The sequence below is a fragment of the Dendrobates tinctorius genome, unplaced genomic scaffold (genome assembly GCF_039654945.1).
Source record: "Dendrobates tinctorius isolate UK_male_01 unplaced genomic scaffold, ASM3965494v1 ptg000158l, whole genome shotgun sequence".
Lineage (NCBI taxonomy): Eukaryota > Metazoa > Chordata > Amphibia > Anura > Dendrobatidae > Dendrobates > Dendrobates tinctorius.
In genome coordinates this window covers 30639205-30666632 of record NW_027361825.1, presented here as the reverse complement: position 1 = coordinate 30666632, position 27428 = coordinate 30639205, and the positions used below count along the sequence as shown (strand labels likewise).

General features: G+C 47.4%; 1 protein-coding gene across 1 annotated transcript in view; it reads right to left on the bottom strand.

Moving 5' to 3' along the window:
- Positions 1-27428, bottom strand: part of LOC141052037 (cytochrome P450 2G1-like) — a 129508-nt gene that overhangs the window by 4985 nt on the left and 97095 nt on the right. Inside the window, exons 5-8 of the mRNA XM_073549216.1 lie at positions 14846-15022; positions 7492-7633; positions 7212-7399; positions 1989-2130 (exon numbers count right to left, since the gene is read on the bottom strand). Coding sequence (XP_073405317.1) covers positions 1989-2130; positions 7212-7399; positions 7492-7633; positions 14846-15022 — 649 coding nt within the window. The remainder of the gene's footprint in view (positions 1-1988; positions 2131-7211; positions 7400-7491; positions 7634-14845; positions 15023-27428) is intronic.

Below are 27428 nucleotides of genomic sequence, written 5' to 3'. Positions count from 1 at the left end.
AACAGCTGAATCACTGGTCAGATAGTTGTCTCTGTTATTAACTGCCTGCTTGTTAATTTTTAGGCCAATGGTAAAAAAAAAAATAGTTTTGGACTTAATCTATAAGTCGTTGTAGCTAAGGTTATACAAAACTGATTTTGGTTTGTTTTTTATGTTAGTGGACCTCAATGTCATTGTCCGTTTTTTTTGTACTTTTTTGCTGGGCAGGCTATAATTATTTGGTACTATTTTGATGTACATACATATTTTTAATCTGCTACTTATTATGCTTTTTTCACACCATTCTCCGTGCAGTATAAATAGCATGGTAGTTTGTTAATTCGAACAGTTACAAATTAGCCAAATGAGTATTTTTTATTTATTATCCATATTATTATTTTCATGTAATCAATCAGGAAAAAGGGCTTAGTTTTACTTTTACATTTTGTGTTTTTATTAATATTTGTAAACCTTTTTAAAAGGTTTATTACTTTTCTTTCTCCCACTATGGAAGTTCATCCTGTGATTGCTTGGTCACAGGTATAATGTGCTGCAATAATAGTTTTTTTTATATCCTAGATATAATTATATTGCTAGTAATAAAGTGAGATGTTAAGTTGAATATAATCTGTTCATGTTACTTATTAAGTCTCATAAAGCTGATGAAGCTTGTGTACTTACTTTGATAACCTATGTCAAAATGGCTGAGTAATCATTCTGAAATGTAAACTCAGTCTTCACCAACCTAGCTTGATAGACAGCTCCTCAGCGTTCCTCCTTCCTGCTGCTGCTGAGATCTCACACTGCTCAGTACAAGCTGCAATTGTCAGTCATGCTTAGCATACGAAATATACTTTGACTCATAAGTTATTTAGCTGAACTTCTAAACTGCTCATTTTAATATTATGGTTATACAGAAATTTTCATACACTACGTGTCGGGAAACACTGCAATTAATGAATACTTAAACTCCATTATTGCTCCATATAAAAAAAACTTAAGATACTTAGTTAGTATTTTTTGATCCAGAGATAAAAAAAAATCCATCCACCACAAGGTGTACCTTAATTTTGGATGGTCCCTAATGCTAATAACTCACCTCTCAATGTCCCAAAAAGACCTTATGTGAACTGTGGAAGATATGAGAGCAAGGCTTATCTCTTGACTAAACTTTTTCTTGGAAAGATGGCTGAATAAAGTTGCTGAGCCTGAGACATGGATTTTCAAAGTAAGTACATCAGCCTCATCTGGTCTAATAATTCTATTTAATAATGTATACAGTCTGTATTGTGAAATCTAGTGATCCGCATTATTCCCATGCTCTTTCATGTATACATGTGTGATTGCCAATGACCTACATAGTTTTTAAAGATTTTAGGTCACAAAAAAAGAAGCATTCTAAATTTTTAGAATTTTTTTGTGGAGAACATTCTAAAAAAAAATTTGAAGGTGGACATACACTTTATAAAACTAGAGGGCTACTCATGTCAAGTGCAACTGAAATATCAGTGTCGTATGGTGTCTTTATGGTGTCGCACTGCGACATAGTCACATATGTTTCCGAATGGGTTTGATTTTGTGTTGTTGGCCAAAAGGCTCATTTTCTATAGACGTCAATGCAAGACATATGCGACTTGCCTGACAGCTGCTGTTGCTTGACACAAGTGACCGCGTAACCCCAGTATCATTTAGTGCCTTAGTAGTAAAATTATGCCTGCTGTCTTTGCATCATTGGTGAAAGATAATCACCTGTAACATGGTTCTAGGTACAGACAAGAAAATCGATTCACAGGCACCTGGTTCAGCGGACACATCAGAATTCCTTGGCTGCTGGACTAATTAGTAGCCCCAGTGTCAGGCATCAGCAATGGCTTACAAGTCAGAAGAGACGCCAGGGATGCCATTAGGTGGAAGTCATTTTGTAGGGCACCCAGCCATAAAATACAGATGTGGTCACCAGATCAGAGCCCTGCAAGTTTATTCATTCATCTCTAGTAGAAGGTTAATACCTGTGGAGAATGGAATGAAAGCTTCTTCTTTTTTGAAGCTGCCATTTTGATCCAGGAAATGATTGGGGTTAAACTTATTTGGAGTTTCAAAATATTCCGGATCTCTGAGAGCACAGTACAAAAGGGGATACACATCAGTACCCTGTATAGAAGAAGAACAGTGTATAGGTAATGAAGGCAACAATGAGTATGTCTCCATACAGTCCGAACCGGGCAGCATAGATTAAAAAGCATCATTACGTATAAAGACGAATAATGACAGAACAGCCAAAATTGTTATTCTCTGGAAAATGGATGAATTTACTGAAACAGACATGGCAGGAGGGCTGATTAGCCATTTGTAAAAAAAATAAACACTAGTTCTAGAAATGAATAAGAGAAAACGAAAAAGTAAGGTGAAACTTTGGTAAGAGCCTGCAACCATTTTGCAAAAATATATCAAAAGATAGATCAGTATCCTTTTCACTTTTCATCGTGTGCCCTTGGCTGACACTAAAGGTGTGTTCATATTGAGGTTGTGCTCTAAAATTAACATGAAACACCTTTTTGAATACTCTTTAAAGCACTAATTATGCATTTTAATGCAGCATTGGAGTGTTGTTGCTAATCTAGATTCATTGCATTTAGTCTCGTTGTAAACTGGCTCCCGGTGGTTGTCGTGTGAGTGGGCCGCCTTTTCCATGCTGGGCCAACTGCAGGAAATTGAGTGTCGTTCGTTGGTGTGTACAACATTGTGCCTAAATCAGTTGCTTCCATCTCCATTTACAATGCACTGAGGGCAATCCCACTCCCTTTTAACATTTTGATCAATAAGCCAAACCAGTCCTTAAAAATAATGTCCTTTTTATACACGGCCAAACTGGTAAGCGGAATAAAAGGTCATACATTCTCCTCCATATTCCACACAATACACTGGCTCCATTCTCAGTTACACTTTGCTATTTGTTCTCAGCAACAGGCACCTCAAGGGTCATTGGTAGAAGTCGGAAATGCCTGTGTTTTCTTAGAGCTAGGGTCATAAGGGTCTATGTGTAATGCTATGTTCACAATACCCGGTATCTTTGTCTATATCAGTCCCAGTGGTCACTCTTTGAGAAAGTGATCCCTGTTTAGTACTCACAGCAGGGCACTGCCTTTCTTAAGGTTCCCTTTTTACGCTGGACAGTACATTTTCCAGACTTAAAAGCTTTCCTTTCTGCAGGGGTTCCCAATTGCTAGAGATATCCTGCCACTTCTGGAATCAGCTTCTTGAAGTGCTCAGCTTTCTAGTTTCACAACCTGTCCTCCTTTCACCTCCTCTCCAATAGCTTACTCAACACTGACCAACTACTTCCTATATTCTCTATCTACTTTCCCACTGGTTCACCTATAGGGCCACCCTCCTGCTCTCCCTGGGGACGACCTTGTGAATAACCCTAAAACACCTGACGCACACAGGCCAGCCATAGGGATAAAATAATTTTCTTTATAACAGAAATATAAGCACTCACAATAACTGTTTTACATCTTGACTCAACGTCTTCTTGAGAGTGACAGGGCTCATGTCCACCCTCTTACATCATACTTAACTGCCTTCTTCATCTGTTATCGGCGGCTGCTCTTCTTTTCTTCTGAAAGTTGTGACTTGTCAGATTGTTCCAGTTTTTGCTACAGTATGTGATCCGGAAGTCACAACTCAATGTAAGTCAATAAGAGCCAGAACGAAACTCTCACAGACTTGAATTAAGAGCTTGTGACCGTTACCTCTGACATCCAGTCACTCAACAGTTATGGTCACAAGATAGAGGAGCAAGACCGGAACGGTGCCGGAGGCAGCTGATGGCAGCGGGTGGTAAGTATATATGGCACCCACCAGGGCTGTGGGGCACTTGGTCTGGGCTAGTCAGTTCTTTAGAAGATGTCATGGCAGCGGTGACCCTGTCCGTGTCCCTGGGAGTGCAATAAAAATGCTAAGGGAAAGTTTATAGTGAATTTAACGTGACACCACCTGTGGTGTTCGGCAATGGATGGCCGATGCTGCTTAAGGAGACCATTGGGGCCGATGGTGACGCAGCTGGGATGGTTCTGCTCCCCACAGGTGGAGCCCCAGGGATACCGGTAAAGTTCTTATGCGGCGCCCTACGTCTTTACCGCCACAAAAGGGTTAAATATGTTTGCATGTGTTTTGTGAGCAATGGGAGTTATGCTTTCGCTGCTAGAGACCACAACTCACACACACAATGTACCTCACTCCCTTACTTGTCTAAAGCTTAGAGCTTTGCAGACATTCCTGTTATGATTGGGTCACCGAGGCGGAAAGCAAGACCAAGCTAAGCCACAGAAAACCAGAGAGGTTGGTAACTAAGCGGATTGTAGACCCCTGATCCTATCCACACAACTAGCAGTAGCCGTGGAGCGTGCTTACGATGATCCTAGACGCCTCGACACAGCCGGAAAACTAAATAAGCCTAAAGCAAGAAAGAGGAAATCTAAACTGCCCCAGAGCCGACCCCAAAAGGAATAGATAGCCCCCAAACACATATTGTTAGGAACGGCGGAAAGCACTAAATAAAAATAATAATAAAGTGTTTTCGCCGCTCGGGGTCCACCGTGCAGTAGGTGTTACACCGCTGCTAGGTAATGACAGAGGAGCAATATGGCGGTATAATGCGCATGGGTTCAACTTTACCCGAAGTGCGCAGAGCGGGCTCTGTTCACATACAGAGGTGCCGCAACAAACATACAAAAACGCTGAGCCTGTTAGTGTCACAGGCCTCAGGAAAATGCACACACGGTATCTGGTCACAGGAGCAGGACCTAAGACAGAGGAGCTGCGTCCTTCTAGACCAACCATGTGTGCGGCATGTGCCCTAGACCAATGAGATCTGGAACAGGACCTGGGCACAAGACTCCCCATCTCCAATGGGAGATCATCTCGTGAGCATGCCCAGTAGGAGCACAGAGGGACTTAGTCTCTGGAGCGGTCTGATGCAAAGTAATCTCCTCTGCAGTAGAAAGACAGCAGGAGACCGCAGAATGTGAGACTCTGGATTTCAGCAGAGTAGATGCAGAAACCTGACGCCTAACACATATATTGTTGGTGAGACAAGATGAAAACACAAACGCAGGTAGGAAAATAGACTGAGCAAACGATGGAGCCCACTCTAACTAGACAGGACAGGAAAGGAAAGACTCTGTCTGCAATCACGCAAAAAACCCTGGTTCAAAAAAATGCCCAACACGTCTGATAGAAAAATACTGAAGTCACTGGACTTCGCCCACTATATCAGCACTCTGGCCTCTTTTTGCTCTGCTTTCAGAATATGCCAATCTAATAAGGGACAAAAACAAACTGGCACAAGCAGTAACATGATGGAAATTCAGCACAGCCTCAGCCGGAGCTGGCTGAACACAAAACTGAAATAGACAAAACCAGATCAAATGTGAACAATTGCAAAAGAACACTTAGCTGAGCATGCAGGGACTGAGCTGGAAACTAAGACCTCAGGGGGCAGGAAAAAATCACCAGCAGGAATAGAGGGAGTTGGCTGTCTTAAATCCAGTCAGAAACTCCAGATCTCCAGTCATCCTCCTCATTATTAGGTGGCAGGCCTCTGTTAATTAGATCAGCTCCATTACCTCCAGTAACCACCAGGGGGAGCCTGGAAAGAGAACTTGCGACCTCTCTGTCAATACAACCAGCTCCACTACCTTCACTAGTAACCAGAGGTAGGCCAGAAAGCGAATTCACAACACATTCCCTAACTGGGAGGGGGAAGAGTCGAGAGTTGTTGTTTTCAGTGAAGAAGAAGGTGGAGGAAAGAACGCTCTTGGAAGCCATGCCATGCGCTTCCTTCAGGAGCAAAGCTAAGAAGCATCAGGGAATCAGCCCCTAGGCCATCCATGCTTTCAGAGCAGGGTGGTAAGCTGAGAGACTGTGCGAGTTTATACAACCAACAGTGGAGTGTTTTCCCCGGGAACACAGCAGCGAACTAGGATCAGTGAAGTATTGTGCAAAAAGGATCCACTCAATGCCGACTTTTATTCCCCACTGACTTGCTTTGGGGTCGGGTTTCGGACGAAACTCCGACTTTTTTTGCCCTAGTCAGGCCAGTTTCATCTGAAACAAATTTTGTTTCATGAAACCCGATCCGACCAAAGTCACTCAACTCTAGTTTGGAGGCCTTCCTATTGCGCTGTCTTCTGAGGTCCTGGTTGCCTAAAGCTATGCTTGGGCCTCAGTTCCTCCTTGTCGTTAAGTCCTTGCCCGAATGGCAGGCAGCTTGAGCCTACTACAGGTGTCGCTCCTTCTAGGGTGCTGCTATGCTGACGGGTGGTTGATGGGACCAGACCAATAGTCCCCTGTCCTCCAGATTTAGCTGCTGGGACTTCTGTACCCAAGCAGCCACGGACTCCGGCGTCCGGTCTCTAGCACTCAGTTCTGGGGTAAGCTTGGTCACAGCTGCACTCCCCAGGTTCTCTTTCACTTCCCTAATTCTCTCACTCTCTCTCACAGACTGACTAACCCCTACCTCCAGGCCAGAACTTATAGGGAAGCTTTCCTGAAACCAGGTGTTAGAGCTCCCCCTTCTGGTTTGAAGTCAGGAAAAGTGTTGGATGCTGGTGTTACCTGGCAAGGGGAAACCTCTTTGCCTCCAAGCATGACATCACCCCCTGAGAGGGAGGCAATGCCACTGTGGCAACCGGACTCCAGGGGTGCCACATATATAACTAGGGGGAAGGAACAGACATTAGTGGCACCAGTCTAGTGCTGAAATAAAAAAAAGAGAATGGTACTTAAAATAAGCCTCGTAGTCATTTCAGTGGAAAAAGTCACCATAGTGCACATGGTGCTGGTGTTTTGCAAGTGAAAAAAGGAGAAAGTGTCAGTTCTGCTTGAAACAAAAAGGCTCCAAATTTCATTACTGAGTCTATTAAAAGGAAAAAATGTCCCCAAACACAAAACTGCAACAAAAAAATGGAATAAAAAAAACAGGGGCTAAAACGTTTAGCATTTTTTTTAAAGAGTTATTTTGATGTGTATATTTCAGTTAAAAAAAATCCAACTAAAAAAAGATTGTGATATGGTCATTTGGAGTTATTTGGAAGTGAAAAAATGCAAATGCAATTCTACTTTTTAAGCTTTTTTGCCCACAAGATGTTTTGCAGCATTTTGACTTGACAGCATCAGATTTAGCTAAATAGCCAGGGAAGTAGAAATTAGTATGAGCTTTGGGTTGTTACCTTTGGAATGTTATATCCATGAAATTTGATGTCATTTACTGCGGAATGTGGGACATTTAGAGGTAGAACATCACTAAACCTTTGGATTTCATGAATTACAGCATCTGTATATGGCATCTTGATTCGGTCTTCGATACTTGGGCAACGATTGTCCCCAATGACTCGATCAATCTCCTCATGAAGTTTTTCTGCAGGACAAAAAGACAAAAAAAAAAACAATATTGTACCATAGACAGTTTGAAGGATCCTGACCATGTGGCTAACCAAGCATGTATTATACCCTGAATCTCAGAATGTTTCAAGAGGATGAGAAGACCATGTCTTAATGTGCTACTGATCGTCTCCGTTCCAGCAAAAAATACTTGTATCAGTGACATCAGCATGTTCTTTTCGGTATACTCCGAGTTGGGATTCTGTTTTTCCTATATACAGACACAAGATTTAAAAAGACACAAAAAATACACATAAAATCATTTTAGCCCTGATATACAAGTTTTCTTTAATAGCAATGGATTTTATGAAAACTTTCTAGGCTGACTGCTGCCACTTTGATTCCTTTTTACCCTCTGAAACGGTTCCCACAATGCAAATTACATTTCCATGACACTCTCTCTTTGTAGAGAAGGTGGAGTTTTACAACATTGCTCTGGTTTTCATTTAATTTCTTCACACTCTATAGTAAATATGTACATAGTATCATTGAATGATAGAGTTGGAAGGGTCATCGTGTCCAACCCCCTGCTTGATGCAGGATTCACTAAACCATCTCAGACAGATGACGGTCCAACCTCTGTTTGAAGACTTCCATTGAAGGAGAACTCATCATGTCTCGTGGCAGACTGTTCCACTCATTGATCACATTTTCACTGTCAAAAAGTTTTTTTCTAATATCTAATCTGAATCTTCTCCCTTTATGTTTCACTCCATTCTCGTGTTTCCATGTGCAAATGAGAATAAAGCCGAGATCACACATGCGAGGAATACGGCCGAGTCTCGCATGTTAATACACAGCACTGCCGCTGGCACTCAGGAGCGAAGCCTGCGGTTCCATGTATTGCTATGCGGCCGCACGCTCCGCTCCCGAGTGCCGGGTATTGACATGCAAGACTCGGCCGTATTCCTCGCATGTGTGATCCCGGCCTAAGACTGTGTTGACCTAAAAGGAGGGGAAGATAACCCCTTAACGCATTTCCTCAGCCCCTCTTAACCACTATTAATTAGACACTGAAAACCAATGATGGGTGAAAGTCGGTCACAGCTTTATTAAAATTCTTTTATAAAATTTAACAACCTTTTGTAAACAGGCACTTAGCTTTCTTAAAACGCGCTAGACGCTCAATGCCCCGCTCCATAGACGCAGGCAAGTCAGCCGGCAAGCCGTAGCTTCGTGCAATAACTTCTCCAACGCCGTGACTTGTAATAACTACAAATAAAAGAACGAAACAACATAACATCAGCAAATTCGTAACAAAAAGGGGAGGGAGGGTGGGAAAAGCACTTCCAGGACCGCAGTGAACGGAGGAAGAGGAAGGGCTGCTAAAATCCCAGGATTTTATGTACATAGGAAGGGGCTGTGCTAATCCCTTCTTTATCCCAATTGGCTCCCCATACTTAAATCCCACCTTCATTAAATCATGGAAGGGCAGCTGTCATGCCCGAACCAATCAGGGGTAAGGGGAGGGTAGGAAAGGCACACCCAGTCAGTGGCACTTTCCTTAATCAGATCAGTGCCCACCAGACTGTGTTGACCTAAAAGGAGGGGAAGATAACCCCTTAACGCATTTCCTCAGCCCCTCTTAACCACTATTAATTAGACACTGAAAACCAATGATTGGTGAAAGTCGGTCACAGCTTTATTAAAATTCTTTTATAAAATTTAACAACCTTTTGTAAACAGGCACTTAGCTTTCTTAAAACGCGCTAGCCGCTCAATGCCCCGCTCCATAGACGCAGGCAAGTCAGCCGGCAAGCCGTAGCTTCGTGCAATAACTTCTCCAACGCCACGGAGGATCCTGACCTCAGACAGGACTCCGACCCCCACCCATCAACAGCAATGCCTACTCAATGCCATCTTGGAGACCAGAGAGAAAAATATCGAGCCCGATATCATTCAGATGTACACCATCGGGTCTCAACAATGCAGCATTGTCCCCTTCCAACTGTCTATGCCTAACCACTACCCCAAAACGCTCGCGAACGAACTTAGAAATCCGAGCATTTATGTTCCTCCTGGTACGCTCCACGGCTATACCATCCCTCGCTCCTTGCCACACTGCCCTCGGAACAATTTCTGACCATACGAAAACCAATTCTTGAAAAAAACCATGAAATCGCTCCATGTCGGCTCGCATCATTGTAAGGAGCTCCGCCATCTTGTAGGAACATAAATCATTTCCCCCTGCATGCAAAACCAAAATTGTCGGACCCCTGATTCCTCTTGAAATCGACACCACTTCCGGGAGAACTTGCGGCCATTGCAACCCCCGGATGCCTCTCCACATGCAGGACACATCTCGAAAGCCTAAATGTCTCCCACCAGGGCGACATTCCGCTCGCTGCGCTGCCCAAAATATATACGAGTGTCCCAGCAGCCATACCGTTGGTCTAACCGGATCTGCAGAAAGAATTGAAACGTTAGTACAATAGATCCGGACGAATGTACCTAGCAAAACACGCTGAACGCCACCTCCCGATCCGCTGAACTTCTTCATCGGGCAAACCTTCCTTAGCAGCCTCCGTAGCAGCCCCAATTCGAAAAGAATGTGTGCCGTAATCACGAACCGGCACTCCCACCCCCTTCAAACATTTATTGAATACCGCCTGGAATTGGTATCTCGTCAATGGCGATGAATCTACGTGCGTGAAGAAAAATTCACCACCGCATCTAACATCCAAGTATACCGTCAGCAAACCAACCGGGCACGTCGGGGAGTTTGAGGCATTCAGCAACACGCAAGAACCCCGACCCAATGTATCAGTCTTGGACTTCCTTATGCGTACCCGCACCGCTGTGTCCAAGAAAACCACATCCCCAACTAGTAATCCACAGTCTGAACCATTTTTTCCACGCGGAACTAATTCCCCAACCCTTAATGCTCCAAAAAATGCTAAACTGAACGCCGCGGATATGAGGGCCGCTTCGAACTTTGAACTACAGACCTTTTGCGAAATCTCTATCAGCTGGCCCAGTAAGGCTAGCGAAATGGGACGCCGACACTCACTAGTAGGATGAATCCTCTTCCACCCTTTAATGGCTTGCCGAATAATAAAGGATTTCGTCACATCCCCCCAACCTAACAATTGAAAATGAAAGGCAATACCCGACAAACGCTGCTGTACTGATGTCCCCGACAAACCCCTATCCCTCAAATGGCAGAGGTACTCTATTACCACTTGCAATCTCGCCTCCCCGCAGTCTTGCACCGGCCTGGAACCCGCCACTAAACACCATTCCTTCCACGCCTTACCGTAAGCTTGCCACATAGACGCAGTCACCGACGAGCGAACCAGCGACATCAGCTGTTCGCGACCAACTCCCACAGGTGCGGCGGACATCGAAAAACCTCCTGGAGAGCATTGGGGCAAGAACCTGATAGCACCTGTAAATCAGGGTGAATGGAAGAGTTAGACATGCAAAGATCACTTTCTTGTACCAATTGAGCTCGAAGCCAGATATTAAATCTCAGGCTCAATAAAGCCAACCGACGCAGCAGGCTCAATACCGGCTGCGACTTGGACGACATATGATTGATACATCTAGCAACGCGCAAATCAGCAGTCTGCATATGAATCTCTTGGTTACTGAGTAACTCACCCCAAAGTTCAATCGAAACGACAATGGCAAAAATTTCACATAACGTCCCGTCCCGACATAACTCCGAACTCCGCCAAACCTCCGGCCACGGCTCCCTACACGTCCTGTTCTCAAAAACCACCGAAAAACCAGCCTCTGTATCTCCCGTGAAACGTAATCCCATATCACGAGCCATGCGGCGGGGCAACATGAAACAGGTATGACCATTGAACTTTTCCAAAAACAAACGCCACACTTCCAAATCCGACTTCATAGTCTTTGTAACCCGCACCCTGTGATGGGGGCTAGACGCACCTTTCGTAGCTAAGGATAGCCTCCGCGAAAAAACCCTGCCCACTGGCATGATTCTGCTGGCAAAAACCAAGAGACCTAACAGCGATTGCATCTGTAAAAGGGGTCACCTTGTTAACAGACATGAATCCATCAATCAGCGACATCAATTTTTGAACTTTCTCACTGGGAAGACGGTACACCATTGCGACCGTATCAATTTCGATGCCCAAAAACGATAAAACTTGCTCCGGGCCGATGGTCTTCTCTTGGGACAATGGCACACCAAATCTCTCAGCCATGGTCGTGAACGCCATAAGCAACCTGTTACACAAATCCGAGCCCTTTGGGCCAACAAAAAGAAAATCGTCCAGGTAGTGGGTAACGGACCTGCTCCCCGATTCCCATCTCACTACCCATTCCAAAAATGAACTAAAAAGCTCAAAATAATAACAAGAGATAGAACATCCCATGGGGAGACACATGTCATAGTAAAATTCGCCGTCCACTTGGCAACCCAGCAAATGAAAACAATCCGGGTGCACTGGCAGCAAACGAAACGCCGAGTCAATATCCGATTTCGCCAACCAAGCACCTTCTCCCGCCGTTCTAATCAACGTTACCGCCTGATCAAACGATGCATAAGACACCGATGCATCTTCGGGCGAAATCCCATCATTGACGGAAAACCCTTTCGGATGCGATAAGTGATGTATCAATCGAAACTAACCCGGTTCCTTCTTCGGAATGACCCCTAACGGCGACACTCTAAACTCCGAAAACGGTGGTATTGAAAAGGGGCCAGCCATCCTACCAAGACGAACCTCCTTTTGTATCTTCTCGACAAGAACCTCTGGATGTTCCCGGGCTGATTTCAAATTTGCCGGGAAACCACTGCATTTTTGCAGTCGGAACGGGATGAAAAAACCCTCAGAAAAACCAAAACGCAGCTGACCAGCCGCTTCTTTATTAGGATAACGGTCTAACCACGGTCCCATCTCGACTACGCTCACCGGCGTCCTTCCTATCAGTTTGCTGCGGCTTAATGGGCAACTTTCCTGCTGGCCGCACACATTTACATGCTGGATGGGAACCGCCACATGCCGAACATTCGTGCTTAAACTTACAAAGGCCGTAGAATCTGCAGTGCCCTTCATTGAACAACCAACAGGCACCGGGTCTTCGCACGACCACTGAACTGGAACCTGTTGCGCTTTGTCCAGCAGCCGCTGATGGAAAGGGAGATGGCCTTTGTGTCATCATCAACCTTAACCAAACCTCGGTCGCTTTCACCCCCCAACCAATATCTGGATGGAGAGCCAATCTCCTCCGGAATTCTTCGTGATACCGCCACCATGCCGATCCACCATGAGCCTTATAAGAGTTGTAAATCAAATCTTGGTAAATAAAAAGCTCCGAACAACGACCCGGATGCTTCTGACCCATAATGCAACCCAGCACTGCAAAAGCCTGCAACCAATTGTTCATCGTTTTCGCCACCTTCTGGCGCCCTTTATCCGTAAATCTCTCAAACGTTCTCCTCTCTTTATCCACCATATGTTGATCCACAGAAATTAGCGACCAAATATCTATAAAACCATTATTCCAAATTTTTTGTTTTAGTTTCCTCGTCGACGTGCGACCCAAGCGCACTCACCCCACAAAACATGGTATCTTTATATACTCCCGCTGGCGCGGTATCAACTTTTGCTTTGTTTTGCACAACATCGGATGTTAAGGGCAATTGCCCAAGCAACGCCTTCAGAGCTGAAAGAACCACAGCATTATCCGCACTTTTTAGTCCCAAAAGGGAACACTCACCCGCGTCCGCTGATGGAGGAGGGACTCCCATCGATGGAGGTACTCCGGCTCCTGGACACCTCTCCTGACTGAAAGTGCTGCGACTTGAAGCCCTGGGAGGCACGGCCACCTCGACCAGGCTGAAAGTCCTTGACCGTGCCCTCGACTCCCGATGACTAGGAGGAGGGCCCTGGCCATGTTCAGGACTCGCAGACCTGCTGGACACCTCCGACACCGAAGATGGGGAGCCACGCCTCGAGGACCGATGATGATGACGACCACGAGAAGTTTCCCTGCGCCCCGACCGCCGGGACCTCTTCCTATTCCTCCGAGAAGTGCGACGCTCCCGCCGCGACTGTGGGGACGACGAATAAGAGGACGAGGATCTCCGGCGCCTACGCCTGTCCTCCCTCCTGCCTGGGGAACCCCTTAAATCCGCATTAACCCCTGCAACCCCTTCCGCAGCCACCCTGTTCTGGGCCTGCGAAAACTGGGCGTCATTAGACGTAGCCACAGTGTCCTCCGTATTTAAGTTACCCCTTGTGGCACTAACAGCCATAATCAAGGGTGGCTGTGACGGGCTTGACCCCGGCTGCTGCTGAATAGCTAGTGGTTGTCCCTGTCCCCCCCTAATGGCACCGTGGCCTGTGCCCTAATTGCCTCCTCCGCCGACCCTGCGGAGGAGGTGCTATTCCTGCCCCCCATAATGTGTCCCACCGCTGGGACCGACAGCTCCCCACTGCCCTGACCCCACACCTCCCTCCCTGTGCTCGATTCCCTGGGTACCGCACGTGAGGAGCGCACGCTACCACCGCTGCGCGCTGCCGCCGGGGACCTGGTCACTATGCCCTGCAGCGCCGCTGCCTCCTCACGTGCTTCGGCGCCAGACCGGAAGTGAGGGGGCGGCGACTTCCGGCCTGCCGCCCGCCGCCCACGCAGCCCAACAGGCGCCGGTGAGGCCTCCCGGAGACGCCGAGGAGGGCGGGTACGGCGCCCGGACCGCCTGCCTCCTCCCTGCCCCCCCGCCGCCGGCTGCACACACTGAGCCGCAGCGGCCGCGGCAGGGGTGACCGCCGCTTGAACCGCGCTATGGGGCCTAACCGCCGAGGACAGGTGAGCGCTGATCCCTTCTATCACTGACCGAAGCCAGGGCTCACCCTCCTGCAGCACCCGAGCTCGCAGGGCCTCAATCAGAAATCCCACCTTCATTAAATCATGGAAGGGCAGCTGTCATGCCCGAACCAATCAGGGGTAAGGGGAGGGTAGGAAAGGCACACCCAGTCAGTGGCACTTTCCTTAATCAGATCAGTGCCCACCATGATGATCCCTGTACACTGTGACATCCCTTCAGATATTACTGAGCGGTGACTGAAGCTGCACTGGCTGAATCTGTGTGACTGAAAACTTGAGGCTGCCGGGAGGAATAAAGTTAATTTCCCCTCGGTAGCCACGGTTTCAGTGCAGCAGCAAAGCATAGCTTTAGCATGGTATTATTTTGCAGATTAACCCCATATGTGCAAGCTAATAGCGTATAATGTATTGACATTACATGTTCTTTTTAAGGTATGAAAATGAAGCAGCGGACACCAGGAACTGCTGTCACAGGTGGTTTGGAATGTGAAAGTGTCAACTACCTTCTTATTGGGTTCTTTCGTATTTTTCTTTTTACTGTTTCACATGAATTATTTGGATTTATCACTCAAGATATCCTATTACTGGCTAGATGATAAATATATGTAGAAAATTTTACCTGGTTCATTTTAATAAGAAAACAATCAATAAAATCTCGAGGGTTGGAGGGGTCTAATGTCTCCTGATTCATCTTCACTCTTTCAGAGACAAACACCAAAATTTCATCTAAGATTTTGTACACTCTTTGGTGAGGTCCAGGTAAGGGGTCTATTATTTCTGGAATTAAGCTATGCACCTAGAAGAGATTGTAATGTGAACTTACATTTCATATTGCATAATATCACGGAAATGGTTACAGATATACATACACCATAAACAATAGATGACTGTTGACCAAACAATGGTTTGGCTGATCATTTGGCTCCCATACAAAGGAGCGCTTATTCTGCAATTACCTTTTCACCCCAATTTGCATTGGTTTCTTAGTAAATATATCCATCTCCCAAATTTTAGCTGTAGAAGCAGTTTTGAGTTCCAGTCTGTGTTCCCAATGCTGCTTATCAAAATGTATAGCCAAGGACATGACTCTATCAAGGGAGTCAGGAGAGTATAAATCTGTGATAATTACTTCTTAATTCCATCAGAAGTGTAGAAGTGATGGCAAATGGCTAAGTAATTCCATTGCGAGTCTTTGGCCCAGTAAGGAAATTCAATACAGCACTTCTCAACAGAATGTTGCCCTTGACATGGGGCTGACAATTTATGTTTTGCGAATGCTACATTGTGAAGGTAATCATACAGGAGGCCTAGAGCCTCAAAGAACAAAATATCTGTGGAGAATTAAGGAGCATCAAAAGTTAGGGAAAGGCAAAAGCAGGGAGGTCACCTTGCAGCAAAGATATAACGAGTCCCAAAAGCTGGCTCTCTGAATCAGAAGACTGTGGGTGAAGACTGATGCATAGCCAACAACTTTTCCGTAAGGAAAAAAATAATTTTCACCAGAAAACTGATGTGGTAAATTCATCAGAGGTTCGTAAGTAGTTTGCGGTGCTGTTATGTCTTCACTAGTGATGAGCGAGCATGCTCGCCACTACTTGGTACTCGCCCGAGCATCTCACTGCTCGAGATGCTCGGAGCTCGCTGAGTATTACCGGGGTTGCTCAGCGGGAGCTTGGGTCCTCGCCCTGCATGTTTGGTGCTCTATAGAGAGCCAATGAACATGCAGGGATTGTCAGCCACACACTGTAATGCCACAGCCATGTTGGTTGTAGCATTACAGGGACAGACTGACTTCACAGCATCATCAGGTCTATATCACATTTGACGCCGCCATGCTCGTCACAGTCTACTACAGAATCAGGTAGTGTAGGAAGAGTTGTTGCTGAGCTAGTGAGAAATTTTCTTGGTTCATATTTAGTGTGGGTATACCATATATTATACACATATCCAACTCAAATAACAGTCCTTCTGAGGACTAAAATAAAGTTGCATAGATATCAGTGCTAGGCAGGCAGTGTATGTGGCAGACTTCAGTGTATATAGCTAGAGGGTCCATTCCAGTTCTGTCTGCTGCTGCTGCTATTACAGATATTTCTAGACGTAGCATCAGATATCAGGGGCCAGGAATATTTTTTTTGGGATCTTAATCCTGATTATTTGCTTAAAAAGCAATCCAGAGAACACTGTTTTTCTGCTCCATTTGCTTATTGGCACTACGGAATACAGGCGGTTCCGTCACACGAATCACATCTAAAAAGTGCTCTATAAATTCTGCCATTTCTGGCCTCCCTTTAAATTTTGTTGCAGTGTGTCAATGAAGTTATTGACACCAGTTTGGTAGTAAAAATATTTACCTACAGGTCAGCTACTTAAAACTGTAGTTTGTCCGTCACACAGATTGAGATAAAAAGTGGCCTCAAAATTCTGCCATTTCTGACCTCCCTTTAAATTTTGCTGCAGTGTGTTAGTGAAGTTATTCACACCAGTTTGCTGGTAAAAATAGTTACCCACAGGTGATCTATATCAAACTGTGGTTTGTTCGTCACATGGATCACATATAACAGCGCTCAAAATTCTGCCATTTCTGCCCTCTATTTAATTTTTGTTGCAGTGTGTTAGCAAAGTTATTGACATTAGTTTGCTGATAAAAATAGCTACCTACAGGCCAGCTATTTGAAACTGTGGTTTGTCTGTCACACGGATCACATATAAGTTTGCTTAAAATTCAGCCATTTGTCGTGAACATGGAAAATATTGTCCTCCATTTAAAATGGGCAAAGCGCGTGACAAGGGACGGGGAACTGAATGTGATGGTGACAGTGCATGCAGAGGGCAAGGCCAAGGCTGTGGGCAAGCTGAAATTGTGCCACAACAAACACCCACATCTTCTCTCCCAACCTTCCTGTCTGAATTATAAGGGGACTGCAGCACCCTACTATTGAACCAGACCAGTGTCAAATGGTTGTTGGTTGGATAGCGAATAATGCTTCCAGTCACTTTGCCACCACCACCACCCTGTGTTCCACACGGTCAAGTCTCAGTAGCCGTGAGTCTGGACTGCATATTCCTCACCTTAATCCTCCTTCCCCTCACCATGCAGTGCCCAGAGACAACTGATCCCACACTTGGACACTCCAAAGAGCTGTTCACTTTTCCATTTATAGAATTGGGCCTTTCGCCCAGTCCACTTGAAGCGAGGCCAGAGGAGATCGCATGTAGTGATGCCCAAATATTTGAGCAGCCACGGTGACACGAAGGTGACAGTGGGAAAGTGTCACAAGAGATAAACGAGGATAGGACAATTGCCAGAAAGTGAGGAGGAGGACCGGGGGGGAAGTGGAAGACAAAGTGGTGGATAATATAGTAACTAACCCAACCTGGTAGGAGGACATGCAGAGCGAGGAAAGCAGCACACGCTGCCACTGCATACTCACCCGGCCTCTGCTCCCACACCGCAGCCCCCACCATCCGACATCCACGGCAGTCCCTTCTGACTGGTCCGTGGCCGACGGCATCTCTACATGCAATGCGCATGCACCATAAGCCGCACCTCCCTCCTGTCACTTATGCTCTGGCAATGCCCTGACCAGGAAGCACCACCGGACCAATGGCAGTCCAGACAGGGGCATATCAGGCCTTCCTCCTTTGAGGGAGGTGCCTGATTGTTGTGTTTGCTAGCATACTAGGTCCTGCTTCCTCGTGTTCCTGCCGCAGTCTCTCAGTCCTATACTCCGTGGTTCCTGCCGCAGTCTCACAGTCCTGTACTCCATGGTTCCTGTTCCTTCCTGCTATCTATGCTCCAGCCCTGCCGTCCTACTCCAGTCCTGCCTCCTGTGTTCCTGCTCCATCCTGCCACAGTATGCACAGGGGTAAATCTACCCAAATAAAAAGTAAATCCATCCACGACACTGTTCCGTCTTGCTGTCTAGGCTCCAGTCCCGCAGTCCTACTCCGGTCCTGTCTCCAGTTATCCTGCTCCGTCCTGCTGTCTATGCTCCAGTCCCACAACCCCACTCTGGTCCTATCTCCTACAGTCTCGTGCTACAACTACAGTCCACTCTGAGCAGCCCCTCTCGGTACCGGCTATCGTGGTTCCCGAACCTCTGGGCCTGCTCCTAACGATCCCTGTATAGGGGTCAGCTCCACCAGGCAGCTCGCCCGGGGCCCCTCGGTGCCACGATCCAGAGGGTCCACTCTTGGAGATTTTCCGCACCCGACCAACCATGGTAACAGTACGATCAGGCCATGGACTCCGCCGGTTCTTCTGCTGCTACCCAAAAGGAGTTGCTCTTTTTATGGGAGAATCAGGGATGCATCATGTCTGTCATGAAGTCTATGGACAGGTGGCTGATCCTGGAAATGCCACTCAACTAGCCAATCTTCAACAGGAGCTGGGCCAGCAACGGGAGACTCAAGCCCATATTTTGAGTTATATAGCCTCCGTTGATAGCCGTTTGTCGGTCCTTCAGTCTGCCGCCACGACCCGGACTCGCCAAGCTGCCTCGGTTTAGTGGCGATCCCAAGCTCTGCAGGGGGTTCTTAAATCAGTGTAGCCCCCATTTTGAATGGTTGCCTCAGCAATATCCCTCTGACCGGGCCAAAGTAGCCTTCATTATGTCCCATCTGGAGGGAGAGGCCCTGTCCTGGCTGAACCCTCTCTGGGAACGGGACGACCCCATTTTCTCGGGTCTTCCGGTCTTTTTGGATTCTTTTCGCAGGGTTTTTGATGAGCCAGGTCAGTTAGGCTCCCTTACCGAATCTCTTTTTAACCTTCATCAGGGTTCCCTCACGGTCGGGCAGTATGCTATCCGCTTTCGCACTCTCCTTTGAACTGGGTTGGAATAACGCGGCACTGGTGGGGGCAGTCTGGCGTGGTCTTTCGAGCAGAATAAAGGATGAACTCGCGGGTCGGGATACCCCGACCACCCTAGAGGACCTTATCTCACTGGCCACCCGCATCAACCTGCGCTTCCAGGAGCATGCCCGGGAATCAGCGAGAGACAGGAGGTCTACTAGACCGCTTCCCTTTCCAATCGGTCCGCTAATCCCCGTCCAGCCGGGTCCCCTTCTCCCTCCTCGGTCAAACCCATGCAGGTGGATCTCTTCAAGTTGGCCGAGTTGCGTCGGAGGGAGAGACGGGCCCTCCTCTATTGCGGGAGTTCGTCTCATTTTGTCCGCACCTGTCCTGAGAGACCGGGAAACTCCTCCACCTAGGTCAGGTAAGAGAGGCCTCCCTAGGTGCTATTGATTCCTCTCAACCTCTTACCTTTTCTGTTCTTGTGGTTTCAGGGCAGAGACGTGGGTCCGAGGTGGCCTACGTGGATTCGGGCTCGGCAGGTAACTTCATCCAGCGTGAAGAGGTGGACAAGTACCAAATTCCCGTGGTTAGCCTATGTAATCCTCGCCTGATTGCCGCAGTGGATGGCAAACCGCTACAGGAGACTGTCACTGAGGAAGTGGAGTTACAAGTCGGAGCCTTACATCGAGAGAAGTTAGCCTTCTACGTTTTGCCCAAGCTCTCCGATGCGATTCTACTCGGTCTCCCTTGGTTAAGGACTCATCAGCCTGTCCTAGACTGGTTTTCAGGGGAGGTACTCCGCTGGGGCCACCCGTGCCAAGCTCGCTGCCTGACTCCAGTCTGTCTTGCGGCCACTCCTCGGCCACCTCCTGACCTTGCGGGCCTTCCTTCAGCCTACAGTTCCTATGCCAATTTCTTTGATAAGAAGAAAGCGAAGGTTCTTCCTCCACACCGGTCTTTTGACTGCCCAATCGAGCTAATCCCTGGTTTGACCCCTCCTAGGTGCAGAATCTACCCTCTCTCTCCCACAGAGACCTTAGCCATGTCCGAGTATGTCCGGGAGAACATCGCCAAAGGTTTTATACGGAAGTCCTCTTCACCCGCGGGAGCTGGGTTTTTCTTCATCAAGAAAAGGATGGATCTCTACAGCCGTGCATTGACTATAGGGGCTTGAATGAGATCACCATCAAGAACAGGTATCCTCTTCCACTCATTCCGGAGCTGTTTGACTCTGGTCTTCTCCAAGTTAGACCTTAGGGGAGCTTATAATATGGTCCGCGCCGGTGATGAGTGGAAGACGGCTTTCAACACTCGAGACGGCCATTATGAGTACCTGGTCATGCCCTTTGGTCTCTGCAATGCTCCTGCGGTGTTTCAAGAGTTTGTCAACTAAATCTTCCGGGACCTCTTGTACTCCTATGTGGTCGTGTACTTAGATGACATTCTCTCCGGATCTCGCATCCCACAGAAAGAGTGTTCGCCTGGTGTTACAGCGTCTTCGGGAGAATCGCCTGTATGCCAAGATTGAGAAATGTTTGTTTGAGCCAACCTCTCTGCCGTTTCTGGGATATATAATCTCAGACACTGGATTAAAGTTGGATCCCGAGTAACTAACTGCCATTCTCAAATGGCCTCGCTCCGTTGGAGTAAGAGCAATACAACGGTTTCTCGGATTAGCCAATTATTACAGGCAATTCATTTCTCACTTTTCCGCTTTAACCAAACCAATTTCCACCCTCACTCGCAAGGGGACAGCTCCCAATTCTTGGACTACTGAGGCGGAGGAGGCCTTCCACGGCTCCAGTGTTTCACCGTCCTGAAAGCAACCAACCCTTTGTACTCAAAGTGGACGCTTCTTCAACAGGTGCCGGGGCAGTACTGTCCCAGAGATCCGCCTCCGGTCGTCTGCATCCCTGTGGCTTCTAGTCAAAGGCCTTCTCTCCATCTGAGTGCAACTACTCAATCGGCGACCATGAGCGGTTGGCCATAAAATTGGCCCTGGAAGAATGGCGTCATCTCCTGGAGGAGAACTTGGCCTATCTCCAGTTTGCCAAGAGACTCAATCCTCGTCAGGCTAGATGGTCCTTATTTTTTGCCCGATTTGACTTCGAGCTCCGCTTTCGCCCCGGCAACAAGAACACCAAGGCCGACGCCCTATCCAGGGTCTTCCAGCCAATCGAAACAGTGGAGGAACCTTCGCACATTATTGAGCCCACTAAAATCATCACAGTGGCTCCAGTGAACTGGCTTTCTCCACCCCCCGGCAAGACCCTTGTGCATAAAAATCTCAAGCAAAAAGTCCTTCTATGGGGACACTCTTCCAGATTGGCCGGTCATGCCGGAACCAAAAAGACGCTTGCCCTTATCACGTGTCACTACTGGTGGCCGACGCTTCGCCAAGATGTGCTTGATTTTGTGGCCTCTTGTCCCTCCTGTGCTAAGAGCAAAGTGCAGCGACGACTTCCATCTGGTTTATTGCTCCAATTGCCTGTCCCTGTGGTTCCTTGGGAACACATAGCCATGGATTTCATCACCGACCTACCCCGTTCTTCTGGCTGTACAGTCATCCTGGTGGTGGTGGACCGTTTCTCCAAGATGGCCCATTTCATCCCTCTGTCCGGTCTTCCCTCGGCTCCTGAGTTGGCCAAAGTTTTTATCCACCAGATCTTCAGACTCCATGACTACCGTAACATATTGGTTCTGACCAGGGGGTTCAGTTCACCTCCAAGTTCTGGCGGGCACTTTGTAAGCTCATGAACGTTTCCCTCGACTTCTCCTCTGCCTACCATCCACAGTCCAACAGACAGGTGGAGCGCACCAACCAGACGTTGACTGGGTACCTTCTCCATTTCTCCAACGCCCACCAGAACGATTGGGTTGACCTACTTCCCTGGGCAGAATTCGCCTATAACAACCACACTGGCGAGTCCTCGGTCAAGTCTCCGTTTTTCATTGTGTTTGGTAAACATCCTGGTGTTCCCCTTCCGGTAACCCCTGCCTCCGAGGTACCCGCGGCCAACGTCTTGTCTTCTGAATTTTCCAAGATCTGGGCTGAGACCAACACGTCACTCAAGAGGGCTGCTGACCGGATGAAAAATTATGCTGACAAAAAGAGATTGGACTCCCCACCGTATCACATCGGGGACAAAGTCTGGCTCTTGTCCAAATTTATCCGCTTGAAACTGCCCTCTTACAAGTTGGGTCCACGCTACATCGGTCCGTTTGAAATTCTTGGTTCGGTTAATGAAGTCGCCTACAAATTGAGGTTGCCTGCTTCGCTCCGGGTCCTGAACACCTTCCACATCTCTCTCCTGAAACCTGTGGTACTGAACAGCCTCCACTCCATGTCTGATCCTGTTTCTCAGCCGGTTGGTGCCGATAATATCTTTGAGGTGGAGGACATCATCGCCATGAAAAAGGTTAGAAGTAGGACTCTTTTTCTCATTGATTGGAAGGGCTTTGGTCCTGAGGAGAGATCCTGGGAGCCTTGGGAGAATATCAATGCTCCCCGTATCCTCAAGAGATTTTTTGCTAACCTCAGGGGAGGGCGGCTTAGGGGAGGGGGTACTGTCACGCCGCCACTGCATACTCACCCGGCCTCCGCTCCCGCGCCGCAGCCCCCCGCCGTCCGACATCCACGGCGGTCCCTTCTGACAGGTCTGCGGCCGACGGCAATGCGCCATAGGCCGTGGCCGCACCTCCCTCCTGTCACTTATGCTCTGGCAATGCCCTGACCCGGAAGCACCACTGGACCAATGGCAGTCCAGACAGGGGCATATCAGGCGGTCCTCCTTTGAGGGAGGTGCCTGATTGTTGTGTTTGCTAGCACACTAGGTCCTGCTTCCTCGTGTTCCTGCCGCAGTCTCTCAGTCCTGTACTCCGTGGTTCCTGCCGCAGTCTCACAGTCCTGTACTCCGTGGTTCCTGCCACAGTCTCACAGTCCTGTACTCCGTGGTTCCTGTTCCTTCCTGCTATCTATGCTCCAGCCCTGCTGTCCTACTCCAGTCCTACCTCCCGTGTTCCTGCTCTGTCCTGCTATCTATGCTCCAGCCCAGTCCTACCTCTCGTGTTCCTGCTCGGTCCTGCTATCTATGCTCCAGCCCTGCAGTCCTACTCCAGTCCTGCCTCCTGTGTTCCTGTTGTTATGGAAATATATATGTATTTCATATAGATCTCACTTGCATGCTATAGGCTATATACTCATGTACTCTTATATAAGCTATATACTGCACACAGATACATATTCACAGTTTGAACCTTGTAACTAGTTGATGGAAATGACCTACTGCCCCCCCCCCCCCCCCCCATGAGAGAGTCTGGGGAGCAGATGGTATCTTATGATAGCATTGTCTTGTGATATTTGTCCCAGACATAGAAAGAGGAAGTTTAGGCCAGATGTGCCAGCCGATATCAGAACATTGCTGACATTGTAAGACAAAGAGCAGTATATCATCTGATGCTTAAGTCACCTTAGGTCGACGCCCATATATGTTTATGCATTAAAACTGACCAATTAGCTAAGAAGTAAAGCCTTTATGTTAATGAGTAACCACTCCTTTCTGTAAAACTGATAAAATCAAGTATATTCAATAAACTTCCAGAGTTTTGCTGGGAGGTATTGCTGCCAACCAAGTCTGGCGTCTTTCCTTCCTTGAGCGCTCAATAAGACTCTGTCTAATTAGGACAGGCCACAGTATGCACAGGGGTAAATCTACCCAAATAAAAAGTAAATCCATCCACGACACTGTTCCGTCTTGCTGTCTAGGCTCCAGTCCCGCAGTCCTACTCCGGTCCTGTCTCCAGTTATCCTGCTCTGTCCTGCTGTCTATGCTCCAGTCCCACAACCCCACTCTGGTCCTATCTCCTACAGTTATGTGCTCCAGCTCTAGTCCACTCTAAGCCGCCCCTCTCGGTACCGGCTATCGTGGTTCCCGAACACCTGGGCCTGCTCCTAACGATCCCATATAGGGGTCGGCTCCACCTGCTTGCGCTCAAAATGTTGCCTTTTAGGCTCGTGGAGACTGAATCTTTCCGCAACCTGATGGCGGTGACCAGCCCTCGGTACTTGGTCCCCAGCCGCCACTATTTCTACCGTTGTGCCGTCCCGCATTACACAAGCATCTGTCCCACAACATTAGCCATGCCCTCAACATTGCAGTTACTGGAAAAGTCCACCTAACGACAGACACGTGGACAAGTGCTTGTGAGCAGGGCCAGTACATCAGGACCGGTACATCTCGCTGACTGCAAACTGAGTTAACATAGTGGACAGTTGGACCTTGGGATGGAACACGTCCTCCCGATGCTGAGGATTACAGGCCCTAGGTCAATCAGGGTTGCCCCCACATTCTACAGTTCCTTGCACCTCCTCCTCCTCCTCTTCAGCCTCCATCTCTGAAATGATCATATCAGTCACAAACTGAAAGCACAGCAGCACTGCCTCAGCCAAGCAGCAACAGGCTGTGCTGAAGCTAATATGCTTAACTGACAAACAGCACAATGCTGAAGAATTGTGGACAGCTCTGAAAGAGCAGGCAGATCTGTGGCTGACACCGTTGAACCTACACTCAGGCATGGTCATGTGTGACAATGGCCAGATCCTGGTAGCGGCTCTGAGGAGAGGAGAGCTCACACACATACCATGCCTGGCCCATGTGCTTAACCTCATGTTTCAGTGTTTTCTCAAAACTTACCTGGAGCTGCTGGATCTGCTTGTCAAAGTACACCACCTGTGTGCCGATTTTAGAATTCAGCTACAGCTTCCATCGCCCTTGCCGTGCTTTAGGAGATGTTACAACTTCTGGCTCACTGAGTGGTGTGTGATGTCCCCACATGTTGGAACTACACTGCAGATGTTGGAAAGGATTTGTGAGCGGAAGAGGGCAGTTGTTGACTACCAGCATCAACAAGGCCATTGGTATTCAGTTCAGACTCCACACATAAGACCTCAGGAGTCGATATGGATGTCAGAAATATGTACCATCCTCCAAAACTTTGAGGACTCCATCAAGATGGTGAGCTGTGATGACGCCATAATTAGCGTCATCATCCTGCTTCTCTGTATTCTGAAATGCTTTGTGCTCACAATCAAAGAGGATGCATTGCAGGCGGAGCACTATGAGATGGAGCAAGGAACCATACAGGATGATTACACACAGCCCAGTCTCATCTCATCACAATGTGGATTGGGTGACAATGAGGAAGATGAGGAGGAGGAAGAACAGGAGTTAGTTTCATGCGCTATAGACGGTACTATCTGCACAACTGTCATACCATCTGTTCAGCGTGGATGGCCTGAGGACAGGGAGAAGGAGGAGAGCCTGGTCAGTCATCCTCTTGGTGAGGACACAGAAGTCTTGCCTGTTAGTAGTCTGCAATGCATGGCTGAGTTTATGTTACTCTGACGTTCACGTGACCCTCGTGTTCTCAAAATTTTAGGTGACATTCATTACTGGTTGGTGACACTTCTAGACCCATGCTACAGGAGAACATTCTATCTCTTATTCCTGAGGTGGACAGGTCTGCTAAAAAGGGGCAGTACAAGAAGTCCCGTATTGTGAAATTATTAAAAAATTCCCATGTGAAAATGCTGGCGGCAGACTTTACAGTTCGTTGGACAACCAAGAAGTACAGGCAAGAGAGACACAGCTCCAATCCAGCAGAGGCAGGGGAACACTATCAAAGTTGTGGGAGACTTTTCTCAGACCCTCCCATCGCACAGGCCCTGAGGTGCGGGCTACTCTCACAGGGAGTGCAAAGCTTGGGAAGATTCTGAGGGAGTACCTTGAAGACTGTACAATCATCCTCTGTGATTCCTCTGTGCCTTATAATTATTGGGTATCCAAGCTGAGCACGTGGAATGAACTGGCTCTCTATGCCTTGGAGGTTCTGGCCTGCCCTGCAGCTAGCATTTTATCAAAGCGGGTATTTAGTGCGACTGGTGGAATTATAACTGACAAGTGCATCCGCCTGACAACTGAAAATGCTGACAGGCTGACTGTTATAAAAATGAACAAGGGCTGCATTGGGCCAGACTTCTCAACACCACCGAATGATAGCAGCATGACATAAACTAAAATCCAGTGTCTTTTTTTGGAAGGTCTATTCCCATGCACCTCTTCACACCCACACATGGGTATACGTGTCCTAATTTTGGCTATTTGCTGCTGTTCTCCTCATTCTCCTCATCCTCCACCACCATATCACCAGGGTGACCGTGGTCCATGATGCAACACCCACATCATTTTTTTAAGGAGTGTTTATGATGCCAATAAAAAAATATGGTTATACAGTATGTTCATGCATACCCCCCAGGGGTAAATGTTGGTCAGCCCATACACTTAATGCATGGGCATTACAAGTATAGGAGACCCGCTCCTTTCTAATGGTAACTTTTTTTATGAGGCCCTCGTCCACATCTCTTCCAAGGGGCATTGGAGTGCCTCCAAATTTTTGGTCAGCCCTTGCATTCACTGCATAGGCAAACACTATGGGAGACCCCCTTCCTAATAATGGGAAAATTGTTTTCAGGAAGCCCTCCTGTACGTCTCTTCAAAGAGGCATTGGAGTGCATCCAAATTTTGGGCAGCCCTGTCACTCGCTGAATACGCAATAACAGCGTAGGAGACCCTCTGTTTAATAATGGGAACAACAAAGCATAGTCGGCTGATGGCTCTCTAATATTAGTGAGGGCCAACTGTTGGCCCTTTAAGAATAGTACCTGATAGCCCTATAAAATTAGGCTTTGTGATTTTCAGAGTCCCTCCTTCATAAATGAAACAGGATGTGTCTGATGATGTGTCACACACCACATGGCCAGATAAGGTTGTAAAATGTTAAAATTACATTTCATAGTGAATGCATTTGTCTTGGTTGAATGCAATGCTAAAGTTGAAAAACGCATCAAAAACGCTACGTGTGACCATAGCCCAAGGTGTGGGGGGAGCATTTTTGTTTATTAATTTTTCCTTACATACAAGTCATTACCCTGCAAAGGATGTTGCTTAACATATTTCCCAAGAAAATCCATTTTGGTTTCCTTTTTGTATTTATTCTGAGTCTGTAAAAGTGACAACGTTGTTCACAACAGTGACCTTGGAGTCAGAAATGCTTCCAGGAGTCATCCCCATGTTGTTCCCATGTCACTTCAGCACTGTTCCCATCAAATTCTGCAATTTCTAGTCCCTATGCAGATCGCTGGGTCTGCTCGAGTCTCCCATAGACTTACCTTGGTCTTGTTGCTCCGGTCGAGCACCCGAGCATTCAAATTTGCTCGACCCGGGCAATGAGCATCCGAGCATTTTAGTGCTCGCCCACCACTAGTCTTTACCCTGACCACTTTTAGATTCCTGAATCTGCACTGCAAGATCATGAACCAACTGAGTTAGAGCCTGCATTTAAATCA